This window comes from Dendropsophus ebraccatus, chromosome 3 (assembly GCF_027789765.1).
Source record: "Dendropsophus ebraccatus isolate aDenEbr1 chromosome 3, aDenEbr1.pat, whole genome shotgun sequence".
Lineage (NCBI taxonomy): Eukaryota > Metazoa > Chordata > Amphibia > Anura > Hylidae > Dendropsophus > Dendropsophus ebraccatus.
Genome location: NC_091456.1, coordinates 75797762 through 75814292, shown reverse-complemented (window position 1 = coordinate 75814292; position 16531 = coordinate 75797762). Strand labels below are relative to the sequence as shown.

The 16531-nt window shown below is 42.6% G+C and overlaps 1 protein-coding gene across 1 annotated transcript in view; it reads left to right on the top strand.

The window, feature by feature from the left end:
* SLC44A1 (solute carrier family 44 member 1) overlaps window positions 1-16531 on the top strand; it is a 104776-nt gene that overhangs the window by 54631 nt on the left and 33614 nt on the right. The window contains exons 6-7 of the mRNA XM_069962031.1: window positions 3671-3840; window positions 9451-9540. Coding sequence (XP_069818132.1) covers window positions 3671-3840; window positions 9451-9540 — 260 coding nt within the window. The remainder of the gene's footprint in view (window positions 1-3670; window positions 3841-9450; window positions 9541-16531) is intronic.

Genomic DNA, 16531 nt, shown 5'->3' with positions numbered 1-16531 from the left:
TATTTTCTCCAATAAAATAGGTTTTCATCCTCTAGCCATTTTGGCAAAACCTTTTAATATGAGACGGTGAGACCATAATAAAATAGGTCAACAGACAAATGTAACCCCAGCTGTCTTCAAGCACAAAATGAAATGAGAAACTGCACACAGCACTCAGCCAATGGTGTATGCCATTTAAGCTTTGGATGACTGAACTGATTTTTGATGCTGGTATCACGGGGGAGAAACAGAGCAGTATTCTACTAATGTTCATCTATACAACTATATTTCCTTTGCACATTAGTTCCTTTTTGGTTGTATTTAAATTATATAGGGCATAATGCAGTAACAATAGTCTTTGACAGCCTGAAGCCTTTCACCTGTTACTGGACTTAAATTCCCATTGTACCAGTTATCAGTATGTACTCTATGAAGTTTTTTAAGGGGTTTTCCCATTAGTATACGTGGTGGCAAAGTACTTGGTTATGACATATCTTATTTGTGAAGGGCCCAGTCCAGGGACTTGCAACCTCCAATCACAACTCAGCTTTCATTTTACTAAAATTGGTTGCTGCAGTTTATCTCTCCATATTACACATTTTGATAAATCCTGTAATTGGTTTTTAAATTCTATACAGTGCAAAAAAAATATGTGAACCACAGGTGTGGCCCATTTTGCTTTCTGTCTAGCTGCTTTTCTTTATTTCTTTTTTTCCCCCCAGATAGTTACTACTGCAGCTAGTACTCTTCTATATATTTTGTCTGTGAACCTATATTTCCCTTACTGTACTTTATGCTGATTGCTGTGGCATGTATGGTAGTTGCTTTGTTACAAAAAGAAAAGAAAATTGTTAAACGGAACCTGTCACCCTAGCACATGGGGCAAAACCCACCCGACCTCCCGATAGAGCCCCCAATATTTACCTCTTTCTGCCCTCCTACTGCTCCAGTGATTTCCTAAGGACATCAGACTCATCTCTTCTCATTTGCATATTGAGTGCACAGAAGAGCAGGCGGCAATTTCTCTGTGGCGGGTCCGGCAGGAGGGGGTAAGTATCGGGGGTCCGGTGGGTTCTGCCCCGGGTGCCAGGGTGACAGGTTCACTTTAAAGTTGAACTCCATGGAAAGGCTAGGGAGCAGGGTGGGGCACAGCAGCTCAAAGTGTGGACAATGGGGAGAGCATGCAAGGAGGACAGCTTACAATGGCTGTAGATAGTAGGGAAGCCACACGGGAAGTTTGCAGAGCAGAATCACATGAGCTTTGTTCATTTGTATATAGAGAAGGCAAAGTGGCCACAGCGAAGTCTTGTCTCTTTGTTGACAGGACACACGTGGGAAGAATCTGAGAGAGAAGCTGGCTGCAAACTTTATCAGGGAGGTCTGAAAATGAATAGCAAAATGAAGGTTGTAGACTCACTCATTTTTAACTCAAGACAAAGCCTAACATACAATATGTAGTCATTTTTTTCTATGTTAAAGCTATGTTCACACCGTCCAATTTATTTAAACATTTCGATGGTGTGTAACCATAGCCTTTAAAGGGGTGTCCCAATCCAAGCCAGGGGGCATTTAAAAAAAATTATTATTATTATTGTCCTTCTTTAATGATTTTTTGATAGCAATCGCAGATTTGAGGTTTTGGGTTGAACTCGGCTTTCATTATTCAGCAAATCCTGTTTTTGTTTTATACGGTATGTGAAATCTTACATTATTGTGTACATTTTGGCAATTAGTAAAGAATATGCATGACATTGTATATTCAGTCACGCTGTGCAATCTGGAGTTTTGTCACAGACAAATAAAACCTATCTATACATGCAGATGGTAGTTTACTATAGTTATGCTAGGCATACAGCTATACAGTGCCCCATACACTGAATTATTCATGATTTTGGCATATGTAGAAGCCATATTTTCCTTGCTAGTCTTAAGCAGCTTTTCTATACAATGTAAGGTAAGTCTGGAACACTGTAGGAAAACCTAAACAACATATTTACATGTATATTCTGTATTTACTCCTTATTATACATACTTGTGTAAATGCTGTTACCTATTTTACTTTTCAGAAATGTAGCTCAATACGTTGTAAGTGGAAAGGAATGGTTTTCTATTGCAGTAATGTAAATATTGCTTACGTTACTGCTTGCCCTGACATTACCATGGTAGCATCAGACTGTGGTCTCATTCACTTGGCACTAAAAGAAAAAATCCTTTTAAAGGGGTAGTTCAGCAAAAAGGTTTTTCTTTCAAATCAACTGGTTCCAGAGATTTGTAATTTACTTCATTTAAAAAATCTCTTTAAGGGTGCCTTCACACATACCATATCGCTGCGTATTTATTGCACGAAACTCGCATGACACTCACACAAAAGTAGCTGCGTTTTTTGTGGTGTTAAACTCTCCTGTGAAAATCAAAACTCGCACCTAAAAATCGCACCAAACACGCAGCGAGAATACACATACATTGACTTTATAGCAATCAGTATCACTGTGGATTTATGTGCGAGAAACTCGCAGCAATAAATACGCAGCGATATGGTACGCGTGAAGGCACCCTAAAAGTTTTTCAGTACTTATCACAGCTGTTTTATGTCCTGCAGGAAGTACTGTATTCTTTCCAGTCTGACACAGTGCTCTCTGCTGACACCTCTGTCCATGTCAGAAACTGTTGAGGGCAGTAGCAAATCCCCATAGAAAACCTTTCCTGTTCTCCAGATTGGAAAGAATCCAACTTCCTGTAGGGCATACAGCAGCTGATAAGTACTGGAAGACTTGACATTTTTAATAGGAGTAAATTACAAATCTCCGACACTTATTCTTACACCGGTTGATTTGAAAAGTTTAAAGTGAATGTACCATCAGGCCTGGGCTGAAGCACTGGAGGCAGGACAACCCACCCACAGTGGGAGGAAACCCCCACCCCTCTATGACGCGGATTTATTAGAATCAATGGAGCCATGTCATAGAGGGGTGGGCATTTCCTCCCACTGTGGGTGGTTTGGCCTGCCTCCAGTGCTTCAGCCCGGGCCAGATGGTACATTCACTTTAAGCATGAGTTTAGGATGGGTTCCCTTGTTTCTTCTTGCCCAGTATTCACATGGACACATGAATGAAGCACCTCTGCATGGATATCCTGTATCCTATATCCTTTAATGTGGTTATTTATAAGACTAAAGGATGGCAGGATTAGCCTGTTGATGCTACCATACTAATCCCAGAGTCAGCAGTAAGGTGAATAGCATTCATAGTACAAATGTAAAATAACTTTAATTAATAATAACTGAAAGTCTATTGCGCTAGATTTTCGAAAACTACTTTACCACTTAAAGGTATAATACAAGAAAAAAATATTTTATGCATGTAAATACTGGCAAGCAAGTCTCATTTATCATGAGTATTTTTATTTCTACCGCTCATGCCACTTCTTATTGGTTCACATTAATTACTTTATATTGTGCTCCTCCTCTTTCTGGCAGACTGTCTTTGCTTTCACATTCATTGGTTTCCATTGACAGAATTTCCAGCCATCACCCGCCACATCTCTCTCCCGCCCCCCCCCCCCCCAACTCAAAAAAATCAACACTTCCATTCACCTTTCCATTTCTATGTTGATGTGACATTTTTTTCATTTTATATTTCGGTAGGAGTAATTTTTTTTTCTATTTTGTTTTTTTTTCTCCTTGTGTCACCAGTGCACCTATTCCATTCTTCCATCGCTGTGCTCCTGTGAACATTTCCTGCTATGCCAAGTTTGCAGAGGCCCTGATCACTTTTGTCAGTGACAATAGTGTCCTACACAGGCTGATTAGTGGAGTAATGACCAGCAAAGAAATTATTATTGGACTTTGCTTTTTGTCACTAGGTAATGGTTTTTCTAATTTTTAGACTTGATGTATAGCATTGTTTTAGGTGACATTTTCACAGCTTTACTTCGTGAGCTATACTAAAGAAGGTTTTATGGTAATATGAAAAATGTTTTGGCAATAATGCTTACAAATCACTGCATGATCATAGTGGGTCTCCAATAGTAATGCTTTGCTTTAGCAAATTAGGTCTATTTTCAGTCTATTCTATTTGAATAAGAAAATAAGGAATATAAGAAACTAAAGTAATGCACCTCTCCCTGTGCCTCTCCAGCGCTGGATCACCACTCTGGGATCTCCAGCAGAGTTGACGTCACAACCTTGTTGATGGGCAGACATCTCAGTCAGTCAGTCACTGGGCTGAGACACCGCTCCGGTCACTGATTGTCTGAGTGGGCTATCCATCAGCCGAGACGGGCATTTTCCCCCGAGCCGTGATGTCATCACAACCCTGGAAAAAATGCCTTTCATTTGGGGTACCAGCACTGTCAGACAGAGCATTGCATGCATCGGGGGAGGTAAGCAATTCTTTATTTTTATGTTCTCCCCTGCCGCCTATCACATTGTGAAAATGGCCGGAATTCTCCTTTAATTATTATTTTTTAGTTATCATGTTGTAAAACAAAGCTATACTTACTTATCCCCAGGCACAGTCCCTTGAAGGCAGCTTTTTAGTCTTGTGCTGGTTAAAAAAAAAAAAAAACTAAATGCAGGAAGTCCCGTCCAGTACAGAGTGTCACGGCTCAATGTGTCTGTCAATCAAGTGACTGCCTTCTTTGTGAGCACAGATGACCGGGGCTTCCTGTATTTAGACTAAAAGGCTGCATTCAGGAGACTGGACCTGGATTTCTGGTAAGTATAACTTTGTTTTACAGCATAACAATAAAATAATGTAAATTGCAAACTTGCTTTATATCACATCTGTTTTAGATTCTGAAGGTTATAACGACAGTGAGACTTTAAATTATATGCCCACTTTTTGTTCGGTTTCTATGTTTGAGAACCACAGTAATAACACATAACAGCAACTTGTGAATTGTATTAATCACAATGCAATTGTTTTGGAAATATGTCTTTCATAAACTTAATCTCTGCAGGGGTTATAATAAAACTCCTGCATAACAGTCTTTCTCTGCTAGCCATACTACCTTTAAGTAACTCATAGGTATGTTACTGCCTAAACAGAATGTAAATGTGTACCCCATGTTTCTGCAATAAAAAATTAACCTATGTAGATAATTCATTGCCGTTTTCCAATTGACTTCAGCTTGCTTGTTAATGGCTGCATGGTTTTGCAGCAAAACAGCAATTTACGCTTGGCCATTAACAAGCAAACTGATGTTAGTTGAAGTTAAAGGCTGTGGGCACCTTTTTGTTATAGTTTGTGTGTGTTGATTTGTTTTCTGAATGCAAAATGAAGTAACTTTCCAAAAAGTCTTCATTACAAATTTCCTACCATTTATCTGTTGTTCAGAGAAAGATTAAAGGGAACCTGGCATTTGGGGCAGAACCCACCCTATCCCTGGATCCAGCCTTTCTGCCAGTCCCCCTCACGATGCTAGTCCCAGCACAGGGAAATTGCTGCCCACTCGTCTGCATGCTCAATATGAGCCTGATGTCCATAGGAAATCACTGGAGCAAGCAGTGTTTTAATATGGACATTGGACTGATCTATTCTCATTTGCATATTAAGCATGCAGACGAGCGGGCAGCAATTTCTCCGCACTGGGAGCAGCATCTAACGCCTCACGTCTTCCAGTACTTATCATCAGCTGTATGTCCTGCAGGATGTGGTTTATTCTTTCCAATCTGAGGCAGTGCTCTCTGCTGTGTGGTTATGTTCCCACTGCAGAATGTGCCGCCATTTAGCAGGTAAAGGCGACAGTCTGTTAATGATCTTGATCATTGTTTGTGGTCTTCATTATCAATAGACTGCCACCCTGTTAAATGATGGAAGGTTCCCATAGTGGGAACATAGCCTGTAGATATACAGATAGCTGGGACAAAAAAACTACAATTCTCACCATGCCTGGACAGCTAAAGCTTTAGGTTTGTCCAGGCATGATACGAATTGTAGTTTTGTAACAGCTGGAGGGCCTGTGTTTGACACCTATGTTGTAGTCCATCCATATTTCTGAGCTGCCCTTCTTCATCCGCGGATCCGCAGCAGATTTCATTTAAATAACTGAACACAGCATCAAATCTGCACCATCGAATCTGCTGCGGATCTGCTATGGATCCTGTAGGTGTGAACGCACCCTAAGGCTATGTTCCCACTATAAGAGACTGGCCGTTTCGTGACCCCGGCCGGGCCACGGAACGGCCGGTCTCTGGCCGGATCATCTCGGCCGGTACCTAAGTACCGGCCAGATGATCTTTCCAGCCGCAGAGCTCTGATGCGGGCGCATCAGCGCGCGCCCGCATCAGAGCTTCCCATAGCCCACAGTGAGCTGGAGCCGCTTGCTTCACTGTGTGAACTCAGTTTTTTCCGGCGGCGTATGGGATCCCGGCCGGAGCGCATATGATGTGTGTACGCTCCTGCCGGGATCCCATTACAAATTAGGCTATGTTCAACTGCTCAAAACTACGGCTGTAGTTCTGCGGCGAGAACTACGGCCGTAGTTTTACGTAGTGTGAACATAGCCTAAGGGTGCGTTCTCACCTACAGGATCCGCAGCAGATCCGCAGCAGATTTCATGGTGCAGATTTGATGCTGTGTCCAGTCAATTAATTGAAATCTGCTGCGGATCCGGTAAGTGTGAACGTACCCTATGTTTTTTTTTTTATTATTCTCTGAATTAGAATAGGATTTGTGCAAATAACTTGGCCAGAATGGGACATATCTACATCAGCACAATCTTCTGGTATCAGCAGCCACTGGAACCCTTAAGGGTGCGTTCACCACCTACAGGATCCACAGCAGATCTGCAGCAGATCCGCAACAGATTTGATGGTGCAGATTTGATGCTGTGTTCAGTTATTTAAATGAAATCCGCTGTGGATCCGCAGCAGAAAATACGCTGCGGATCCGGTAAGTGTGAACGTACCCATAGAGCACTCACCGTGTTGATTTCTTTATTCTTGTCTATTTCACATTGACACAAACGCTGTGTAGTTGGCGGGGGCGCCTCGTGCAAGACGATCTAATGAGTGACAGCTGTTTCACACAACTCCTGTGCTTCTACTGACTATTCTAATTCATAGGGCTCATGCACAGAACTTCATGATTATGTAGAATGCAGAAATAAAGAATGTTGTTTAATATAAAAGCTGCGAATACAGTATATGTTTACCAAAGGTTCCTGAAAGATGAATTGATTTTAACTGATGCTAACTCATCTTCTACATTTCTCAAGTTGTAGGCTGAAAACATTTTACCATACACTGGCATTTATTTTCATGTTTGTATACTCCCAGCATTGAGCATCTCAGATTATTCACAGGCAAGGCTGGGAGGTAAAATCAATACACTAGTTGGCAGGAGGTAGTAATGCTTCATGCAAGAGAGAGGCCACCTATAATACTCTGCTGACACACTGTCATCCGTAATACTGATAAGCATCCGCTTGCCGTACCACACATCACTAGATCAACCTAGCCAAGCATGTCTGTGCAATTTACAGCAAAATAGCGTTGCTGATGGTCTGAGATTTCACAGAGACAACATCTGCAATGATATAACCATTGTCAGCATTAGTCTATGTAAACAGTTTTACTTTAGATTAGTGCCACATATCTATCAGGACTTTGTGCTATATGTAAATATATTTGCTTCAATAAGAGGCTATAATAAGAAAGTATGTACTTTTTATATTACATGTAATATGAATAAGTAATACTGTATTCTCCATTACCTTAAAGGGGTATTCTGCACAGAATTACCTTTTAATATTTTGCTGCCCAGGCCCAGAACATTACAGTCAGTCTATTCTTACCTATCTGCGCTCCTCCCGGTGTTGTCCTACTTCATATTCAGTCTCTGATTGAACAATCCTGCCTCCACTTTCGAGACAAACTCGTCTGGCGGTGAAAGCACACTCAGCCAATCACTGGCTGCGATACATTTCCATCATAGCCACTGATTGGTTGAGCTGGCTGTCACTGCCAGACAAGTCTGTTATATAGTTATAATATATGGCTAGCAAGAACCTAAAGGGGTTATCCAGCGTCAGAAAAACATGGCCACTTTCAACCAGAGACAGCACTTCCCTTGTCTCCAGTTCAGGCATGGTTTGTAGTTAGGCTCTATTCACTTTAATGGAACTGCGCTGCAAAACCCACACCCAAACCGGTGACAAGAGTGGTGTTGTCTCTGGAAGAAAGAGGCCATGTTTTTCTAATGCTGCATAACCCCCTTAAAGCAGACCTGTGAGCAGTAAAACTGGTGTAAATAAGCCAATGGCTAGAGATTATGATCATCCCATACATAGTTATCATTAGCAAGTATAACTTTATCATTAGAAAGTATACCTTTTTTATGTATTTAATGTAATATATACAGAGGTTTACCCAGAATCATAACTAGTCCCATCTAAGCATTGGGCTTATTTACACCCCAGGTCCACTTTAACTTGTGGAGAGACCACGTAGGCTCAAGTAATTGATGGAACTGCATCGAGAGGGAAAACTGGTCAGAATAATATAGTAGTCAAATATAGATGAACAAAGATTACACTGGGAAAAGGTTCTGTACAGCACTCACACCTGTTTTGGCAAATAGTATACAATGTCCAAGAACACATACATGAATTTGATAGCTCTTACATTCTGTAGACCTGTGGTTGTCAAGGTCAGACTTTACCATTGTGATCTTTTCAGGTGTATCTATGACATACTAGTACATCAATGTGATGTGATTACCACTACACTTCCAAAAGAGGACTACAAAAACTTAAGGGACATTATATTATCCACATCAGCTATACTGTACTAGGTTGTAATGGCAAACAGACTACTACTTAAATATACTTCAACTTTTGGAAATAAAATTTAATGAACTGAAGTTGTAGAATAAACTTAAAGGGGAATTGCAGGTAGAGGTTAAAAAAATGATACTTCTGCAGAGGCATAACGCATTACTTTTGTGAAACTACCAAAAATTCTATTTGTTTGGGGGGGGGGGGGGGGGTTGCTCTGTTTTGTGTTTCTGTTCCTTCTGGTTTGGCATTTCCCAAAATGCAATGCTTTCCCTCATGGGATCATCACAGCCCCCACTCATTACAATCAGTAAAATTAATGCAGCAGCTGCTTCTGGTCTGTTAGAGATGGTGAATCAGTCAGGGGATTGGGTTATTCAGCCAAGCCTCCTGTGAGATCACGCCCTGCCCCCTGTCTGTCTCATCAGCAAACACACACAATGTGAGACAGAGGCATGGAAGATTTGTCTCCTAGGGGGGGATAGCAGCGGGAGCAGGAGACAATGTGAATTGGCACAGGGGCCATTTTTTTTTACTTCCTGGATTTCTATCAGCTACCAGTGTGGCAGAACTGTACACATACAGAAATACGTTGTATAGACACACCTATATAACTTTTAATGTACTTTTAATAGAAAACAAGTTTTTCTTATCCGGAGTTCCCCTTTAATGCAGTCTCCATTTTCTTTGCAGTGCTTTCAATGATTATGATGGTTGTCATCAGGTACATCTCTAGAGTACTAGTGTGGATTTTAACCATCTTGGTCACGCTGGGATCACTCGGTAAGTTTTACTGTTCTGATTCTTTTACAGGATGTCACTGAACATGTGCAGAGCTAAAATAAGAGCAAGTTCTTACTGGACAGCTTAACGGCATGTCAAACAGAATTTGTGTTGTATGGTGTAAATAAGGTATTTATTTATTTGTGTTTTTTTTTTTTTTTAACCCTTAGACGACCCAGGGCGTATAGTTACGCCATGGAAGTCTGTCCCCAGACGACCTAGGGCGTAACTGTACGCCCTGGGTGTTTCTCCGGCTATGAAGCACGCTCCGGAGCGGAGCGCGCTTCATAGCAGGTGGGGGCCGGTTGCAATCAGCAGCCGGGACCTCACCGGTAATGGCACGCTGCAGCGATCGCGCTGCCGCGTGTCATTAACTCCTTAAACGACGCGATCGCGGCGTTTAAGTGTAAGTGACAGGGGGAGTCCCATGTCACTTACCGATCGGGACCCCCGCAGTGTGACTGCGGGGGTCCCGATCGGTAAAACGGACTGCCGGAGGTCTCTCACCTGCCTCCGTGCGGTCCGTTCGGCGCTCTGCTACACTGAGCCTGCACAGGCAGGCTCAATGAGCAGATCGCCGATGACACTGATCAATGCTATGCCTATGGCATAGCAATGATCAGTGTAAAAATCAAACTAGTGTATGTAAAAGTCCCCAAAGGGACTTCAAATGTGTAAAAAAAAAAAAAAAAGTTAAAAACACTAACACACTACCCCAAAACCCCTTCCCCAATAAAAGTTGAAATCACCCCCCTTTCCCATTATATAAATAAAACATATAATATACCGTAGCGTGCGTAATTGTCCAATCTATTAAAATATAACAAGTGTCATTGCGAACGGAAAACGGCGTACACGAAAAGAGGGAAAAAAGTGCGAGGATTACCGATTTTATGTTACATTATATATAAAAAATTTTTTATAAAAAGTGATCAAAACATCCGATCTTTACAAATATGGTATTAATAAAAACTAGAGATCATGGCGGAAAAAATGACACCCCATACAGCCCCGTAGGGGAAAAAATAAAACCGTTATAAGCGTCACAATAGGCCCATTTTATTTATAATTAATTGCCAAAAAAAAGAATTTCATTTAAAAAAAATATATAACATTAGAGAATCTGTGTAAACCTGCATATGGTTGTGTTCGGGCTGACCTATAGAATAATTGTATAATGTCGCTTTTACCATATAGTGCATTACGTAGACACAGGAACCCCCCAAACGTTACCATATTGCATTTTACGATTTCACCAATTTATATTTCATAAATAATATATTTGGAATTCCATCATACATGTTATTGTTAAATTGAAAGACGCCATTACACAGTACCACTATTCCTGTAAAAAACAAGCACTTACTTGGCCTTGTAGATAGAAAACTGAAAGTGCTAGAGCTCTTAGAAGGGGGGGAGGGAAAAACGAAAACACTAAGATCAAAATTTGCGCGGTCCACTGGGTCATTTTGGGCCTGGTCCTCAAAGGGTTAAAGAGTCACTGTCGTATTTTTTTTTTTTTGCAGAAATCAATAGTCCAGGCGATTTTAAGAAACTTTGTAATTGGGTTTATTAGCCAAATCTGCCATTATCTGCATGTAAAAAGCCTTTTCCCAGGTCCCCCCCTCCTTCCTCTTTTTCATCCACTCTGAAAAATCTGAAAATTGTGACTTGTTGCAGGAGACGTACCCTGTCTGTTCTAGGGAGAGGGGAGGGGGGAGGAGGAAGGAGGGAGTTAGCCGGCAGCAGAAAGCAGATAACAGAGGATTACAGGCACGGATCTGGGTGACAGCTGTAATCTGAGCTCAGACAGGTCACTGGTGACTGTCACAGGAGATATCCCGTGAGGGATTTGTAGATTAACTCTTTGTTGTCCTGTTTTGGTCTTTTCTTTAGCTCTCTCCATAGGAGAACAATGAAGACAGGGGGGAGAGCTTCAAACTGCTTTTTCATGATAAAAATGCATTTTTCGGATAATAAACCCAATTACAAAGTTTCTTAAAATCGCCTGGACTATTGATTTCTGCAAAAAAAAAATTCACGACAGTGACACTTTAAGGGAATGCTAATATGTCCCTATAGCACACATGATGCTGAGAATGAAGGTAATTTTCTTACCTTTATCCCCGGCACCATTATCAGGATATTAGTAGTTTATTTCACATGCTAATGAGCCAGGCCACCACTCCTAAAGGCCCTATTCCACGGGTCATTTAGAGGAGCAATATCGTTCGTATTCGGCCGATATCGACCGCTACGAACGATATTCGTCCCGTGGAATAGAGTGCAACGATCAGCCGACATCGTTCATGTCGGTTGATCGTTGCAGTCGCTTGTTTTTCAACATGTTGAAAAACAAGCGACTGATATAGCAGCGATCTGCTGCCGTCGCTCCGTTGAATAGGAGCATCGGCAGCAGGCGCTGCTGTATCCTATGGGCTGCCCGGACAATCAGCGATCCCCCGGGCAGCCCCCCCGCAGCTCCCCGCCGCCCCCTCCCGCACTCACCCGCTCGCTGCAGACGCGTTGAATAGCGGCGGCAGCGAGCGGGGAACGAGGAGCAAACGAGCGCTAATAGCGCTCGTTTGCTCCTTCAAACGACTCGTGGAATAGGGGCATTACGACTATAGTGGAGCGGCAGACCGATGCACTGAGGGAGGTAACCTCACCCCAGTGCACCAGAATGCCTCATTAGCAAATGAAATAAACTACTTTTATTCCTAAAATGGGGCTGAGGCGGATAGTAAGAAAATTACCTTCCTCCTCTGCGCTCTGTGCACTAAAAGGACATATCAGCAGGTTAAAGGACAAGTGCCATGAAAAACTTTTTTCCAGTAATTGAAGCACATTACAAAGTTATATAACTCTGTAATATGCTTCAATCACCTATCTGCCTCCCTTCCCTGTCTTTTTCCCCCTCCACCCCCCACCAGGAAGTGTCCTGACTCACACAGACCTGATTACTGCCGTCACCGTCACCTGGCAGCTCCTTCTTGTGAGGATGAGTCATCAGCAGGAGGGCTGCTCTAGGTCCTGTTACTCCAGCCTCCCCCTCCTTGTCAGGTGACTCTGCTTGCTCAGCTTATCTTCTCTAGTGACATGACTCCTTCACTGAGTCCACGGCAGCAGGAGAGAGGGTATGAGGGGAGGGGGAGCTGCCTATGTGCCGGAGTCAGTCTGAGGGAAGATAAGCAATTGAGATGTGACAAGTGATGGCTTGCAGTTGTTCAGCCAATCGGAGGTGAGCAAGCCTGTCACCTGACAAGGCAGGGGAGGGGGGAGGCTAGTGTAACAGGAGAAGGAGCTGAGAGAAGAGCTTGGTGACGGTGACGACAGTAATCAGGTCTGTGTGAGTCAGGACACTTCCTGGTGGGGGGTGGAGGGGGGAAAAGACAGGGAAGGGAGGCAGATAGGTGATTGAAGCAAATTACAGAGTTATATAACTTTGTAATGTGCTTCAATTACTGGGAAAAAGTTTTTCATGGCACTTGTCCTTTAAGGCTCTGTTGTCCAGGCAATCCTCATGTAAACCCGAACTTTTAGCAAGTTTGCTCGTCTTTACTGGTTACTATTTTCAAAAATTTGCGAGCTTTACCATACAATCACTTTTTTTTTTTTTTTTTTAAAGGTGTTAATGGTCCGCTGCAGTGTATATTGGATATTGTTTCACCTGACAGGCATAGATGCTACTAAAGCATCCTGATGTACTGCCTTACAGTAGTCTTTTTTGGTTTCTTTTCTTAAAAAGGGGAAAGGACCCAAGTAACAAATGAATTCTAATTAAAGGGGTATTTGATGCTTTGACTGTGGCAACTTTTATCATTACTTCCATACTTCCAACACCTCTTAGTGGCTTAAGACTAGATTTCCTGCAGACTACTGGGAGTGATTATCTAGTGTTACAAAAGACCTATGAATCAAAATGGATGTTGTTTTGAATTAAAAGACTGCACAATGTGCTGCTCAGTCAGGAGTGAGAGAGAGAATTATACTGGACAGGTGAGAAATGATAAAAGCTTTGGGAGGGAAGAAAATAGATAATATGCTTCAAAGTTAGTAAATAAAATTTGGAGCCTTAAAAAAGGGAAGAATGCAGAATGGTATTCATTGAGGAGTGCATCTACAACCCTTGCATCTCTTTAAGTTTATGTGTGGTTTGTCAGTGCTGTAACAAATGGATCTGGATAAGTTGGAGTCTTGAGCAGAGAAGTGGGAAGGGAAAATGTCAAGATCATTAACTAAATAGGAAACCAATCGGTGGCAAAGTTTGTTAGTTTTTAGGGCCCATTTACACAGAAAGATTATCTGACAGAATTATCAGCCAAAGATTTGAAGCCAGAGCCAGACACATATTATAAACAGATCAGGTCATAAAGGAAAGCCTGAGATCTTTTCAAATCCATTCCTGGCTTTGGCTTCAAATCTTTGGCAGATATGTCAGATAATCTTCCTGTGTAAATGGACCCTTATGGTGCGTTTACACAGAGAGATTTATCTGACAGATTTTGGAAGCCAAACCCAGGAACAGACTATAAACAGAGAACAGGTCATATAGAAAAGACTGAGATTTTTCCTCTTTTCAAATCCAGTGCTGGCTTTAGCTTCCAAAATCTGTCAGATAAGTCTCTCTGTGTAAACGCACCATTTAGTTACACTAAAGTTAATTGAAGCAGCTGCTATCAGGCAGGTACTGCCAGGGCAAATAGGGCCATAGGGTGCATCAAAAAGGGCATAGATGCATGTGGCAAAATGTAGTGTTTAGGGTATTTAGTTTAGAAAAAATACAGCTGAGGGATTTCCTATAAGAATAATTTATTTAAACCAAATTACTGAAAATTTGCTGCACAAATGACTTCTAAAATTTTACTTTTAATTATACTCTATAATCTTAGTAGTATATAGCCCCCCTGTGCGCTCTCCCCCAGTAGTATATAGCCCAGCTGTGCGCTCTACCCCAGTAGTATATAGCCCCGCTGTGCGCTCTCCCCCAGTAGTATATAGCCCCCCCGTGAGCTCCCCCAGTAGTATATAGCCGCCTGTGCGCTCTCCCCCAGTAGTATATAGCCCTGCTGTGCGCTCTCCCCCAGTAGTATATAGCCCCGCTGTGTGCTCTCCCCCAGTAGTATATCGCCCTGCTGTGCGCTCTCCCCCAGTAGTATATAGCCCCGCTGTGCACTCTCCCCCAGTAGTATATAGCCCCCTGTGCGCTCTCCCCCAGTAGTATATAGCCCCCCTGTGCACTCTCCCCCAGTAGTATATAGTCCCCCTGTGCGCTTTCCCCCTATAGTATATAGCCCCCTGTGCACTGTCCCCCCTAGCCCGCCAGTGTGCTCTCCCCTGTAGTATATAGCTCCCCAGTGTACTATCCCCTGTAGTATATAGCCCCCTGTGCGCTCTCCCCCTCCCATATACCCCCCCCCCCCCCCCCCCCGTGCTCTCCCCCCTCCCATACAGCATGTAACATAAAGAAAACAAACACTTATACTCACCTGGGTCCGGCGTCTCCTTCTCTTCCCTCTTGTGGCTGCACTGCAGTGGTAACAAGAGGCCACCCTCCAGTTGTCCTGACGCCGGCGCAGTTATGTCACTTGAGCGCTGACACCAGAAGGGGAGTGCGGCCTCTTGTGACCGCTGCGGCCACAAGAGTGACTGACAGGGAGGGAGCCAAAGGCTCCCTCTGTCAGTGCTGTTGCACAGTAACCGCAGCCGGGTCCGGACAGCTGGCCTCCGAGGTTCGAACCGCGGTCCGCCAGTTGCGGACCCCTGGTATGGGTTATTAAAACAATCAATAATACAGATGAATGTACTTATTACTCACAATTTGATGTCTTCAGTGTAAGTTATATCCACCTGAAAAACCAGAGGTTATAAAGAAATAAGCCCATAATGAATAATCACTTTACATCAAAAAGGCAGGACACTTGATTCACGGGAGGAAATATATCCTACATGCTTTCCCTAGTAGTCGCTCTTCCAATACACAAGACCTAAGACAAAAAACAATTGTTAGAGAGTAACAGCGTGTTTTAATACATAATCACACTACTCGATTTGACGCTCAAGAAAAAAAAAACAGGGGTGACCTGATAACTATGTATCAATGTCAAAGCTCAATATAAAGGTCTGGATAGGCTGAACTAGATTTGTTTATATCTTTTTTTCTGTATTGTAAACTGTTCTCTTATTGTTGTTGTACTATGTCCTATGTAAGGGCGGGTTCACACTACAAAATTCTCGCGGACAATGTCCGCGGAATTCCGTCAGCTGTCCGCCCGCACATCTGGGCGCCTTTCCGCCGGCCCCATAGACACCATTCTATGGGCCGGCGTATTCCGCTATACGCTGAAAGAAGTGTCATGTCACTTCTTTTAGCGGATCGCGGAAAACGCCGGCCCATAGAATGGTGTCTATGGAGCCGGCGGAAAAGCGCGTGCCCGTGCGGGCGGACAGCTGACGGAATTCCGCGGACATTGTCCGCGAGAATTCCGTAGTGTGAACCCGCCCTAAGGGTTCAGTTTATATTGAAGATCGCTGTATGTTTACCAATTTCTAGACCTCTTTTTTCAGTATGGCAACAGTACAGGCACTGCTTATTTTATTACCATTAAATTGGTATGTTGCAATAAGGGTATGCGTGTCAAAGGGTAATAACTCATGTAATATTAACAATCTAAAGCATTTTATGAATGTTGTTCGCATGCTAGTAAAAATATGTTGTCTGTTCTTCAAACTTTTTTGCCCTCTAATAATAAGCACCAGTGTTTAAATTATCGATAGTTTAGTTTGAGTGTGGGTCAGTACAAATGTGCAATGTTTCTGATATGGAAAGTTTTACAAGTGGAACAATTGGTTCACATATGGTAGCATGGAAGACAATGTTGTTTTTGTATAGCACTTTCCTGACAAGAGCTCTGTTGTTTTAGTTGTTGTTCTTTTTTGGGTTGTTAAATTGCCAAAGAAAAAGATAAAAAGTACAGTACAAGGTTTTTTT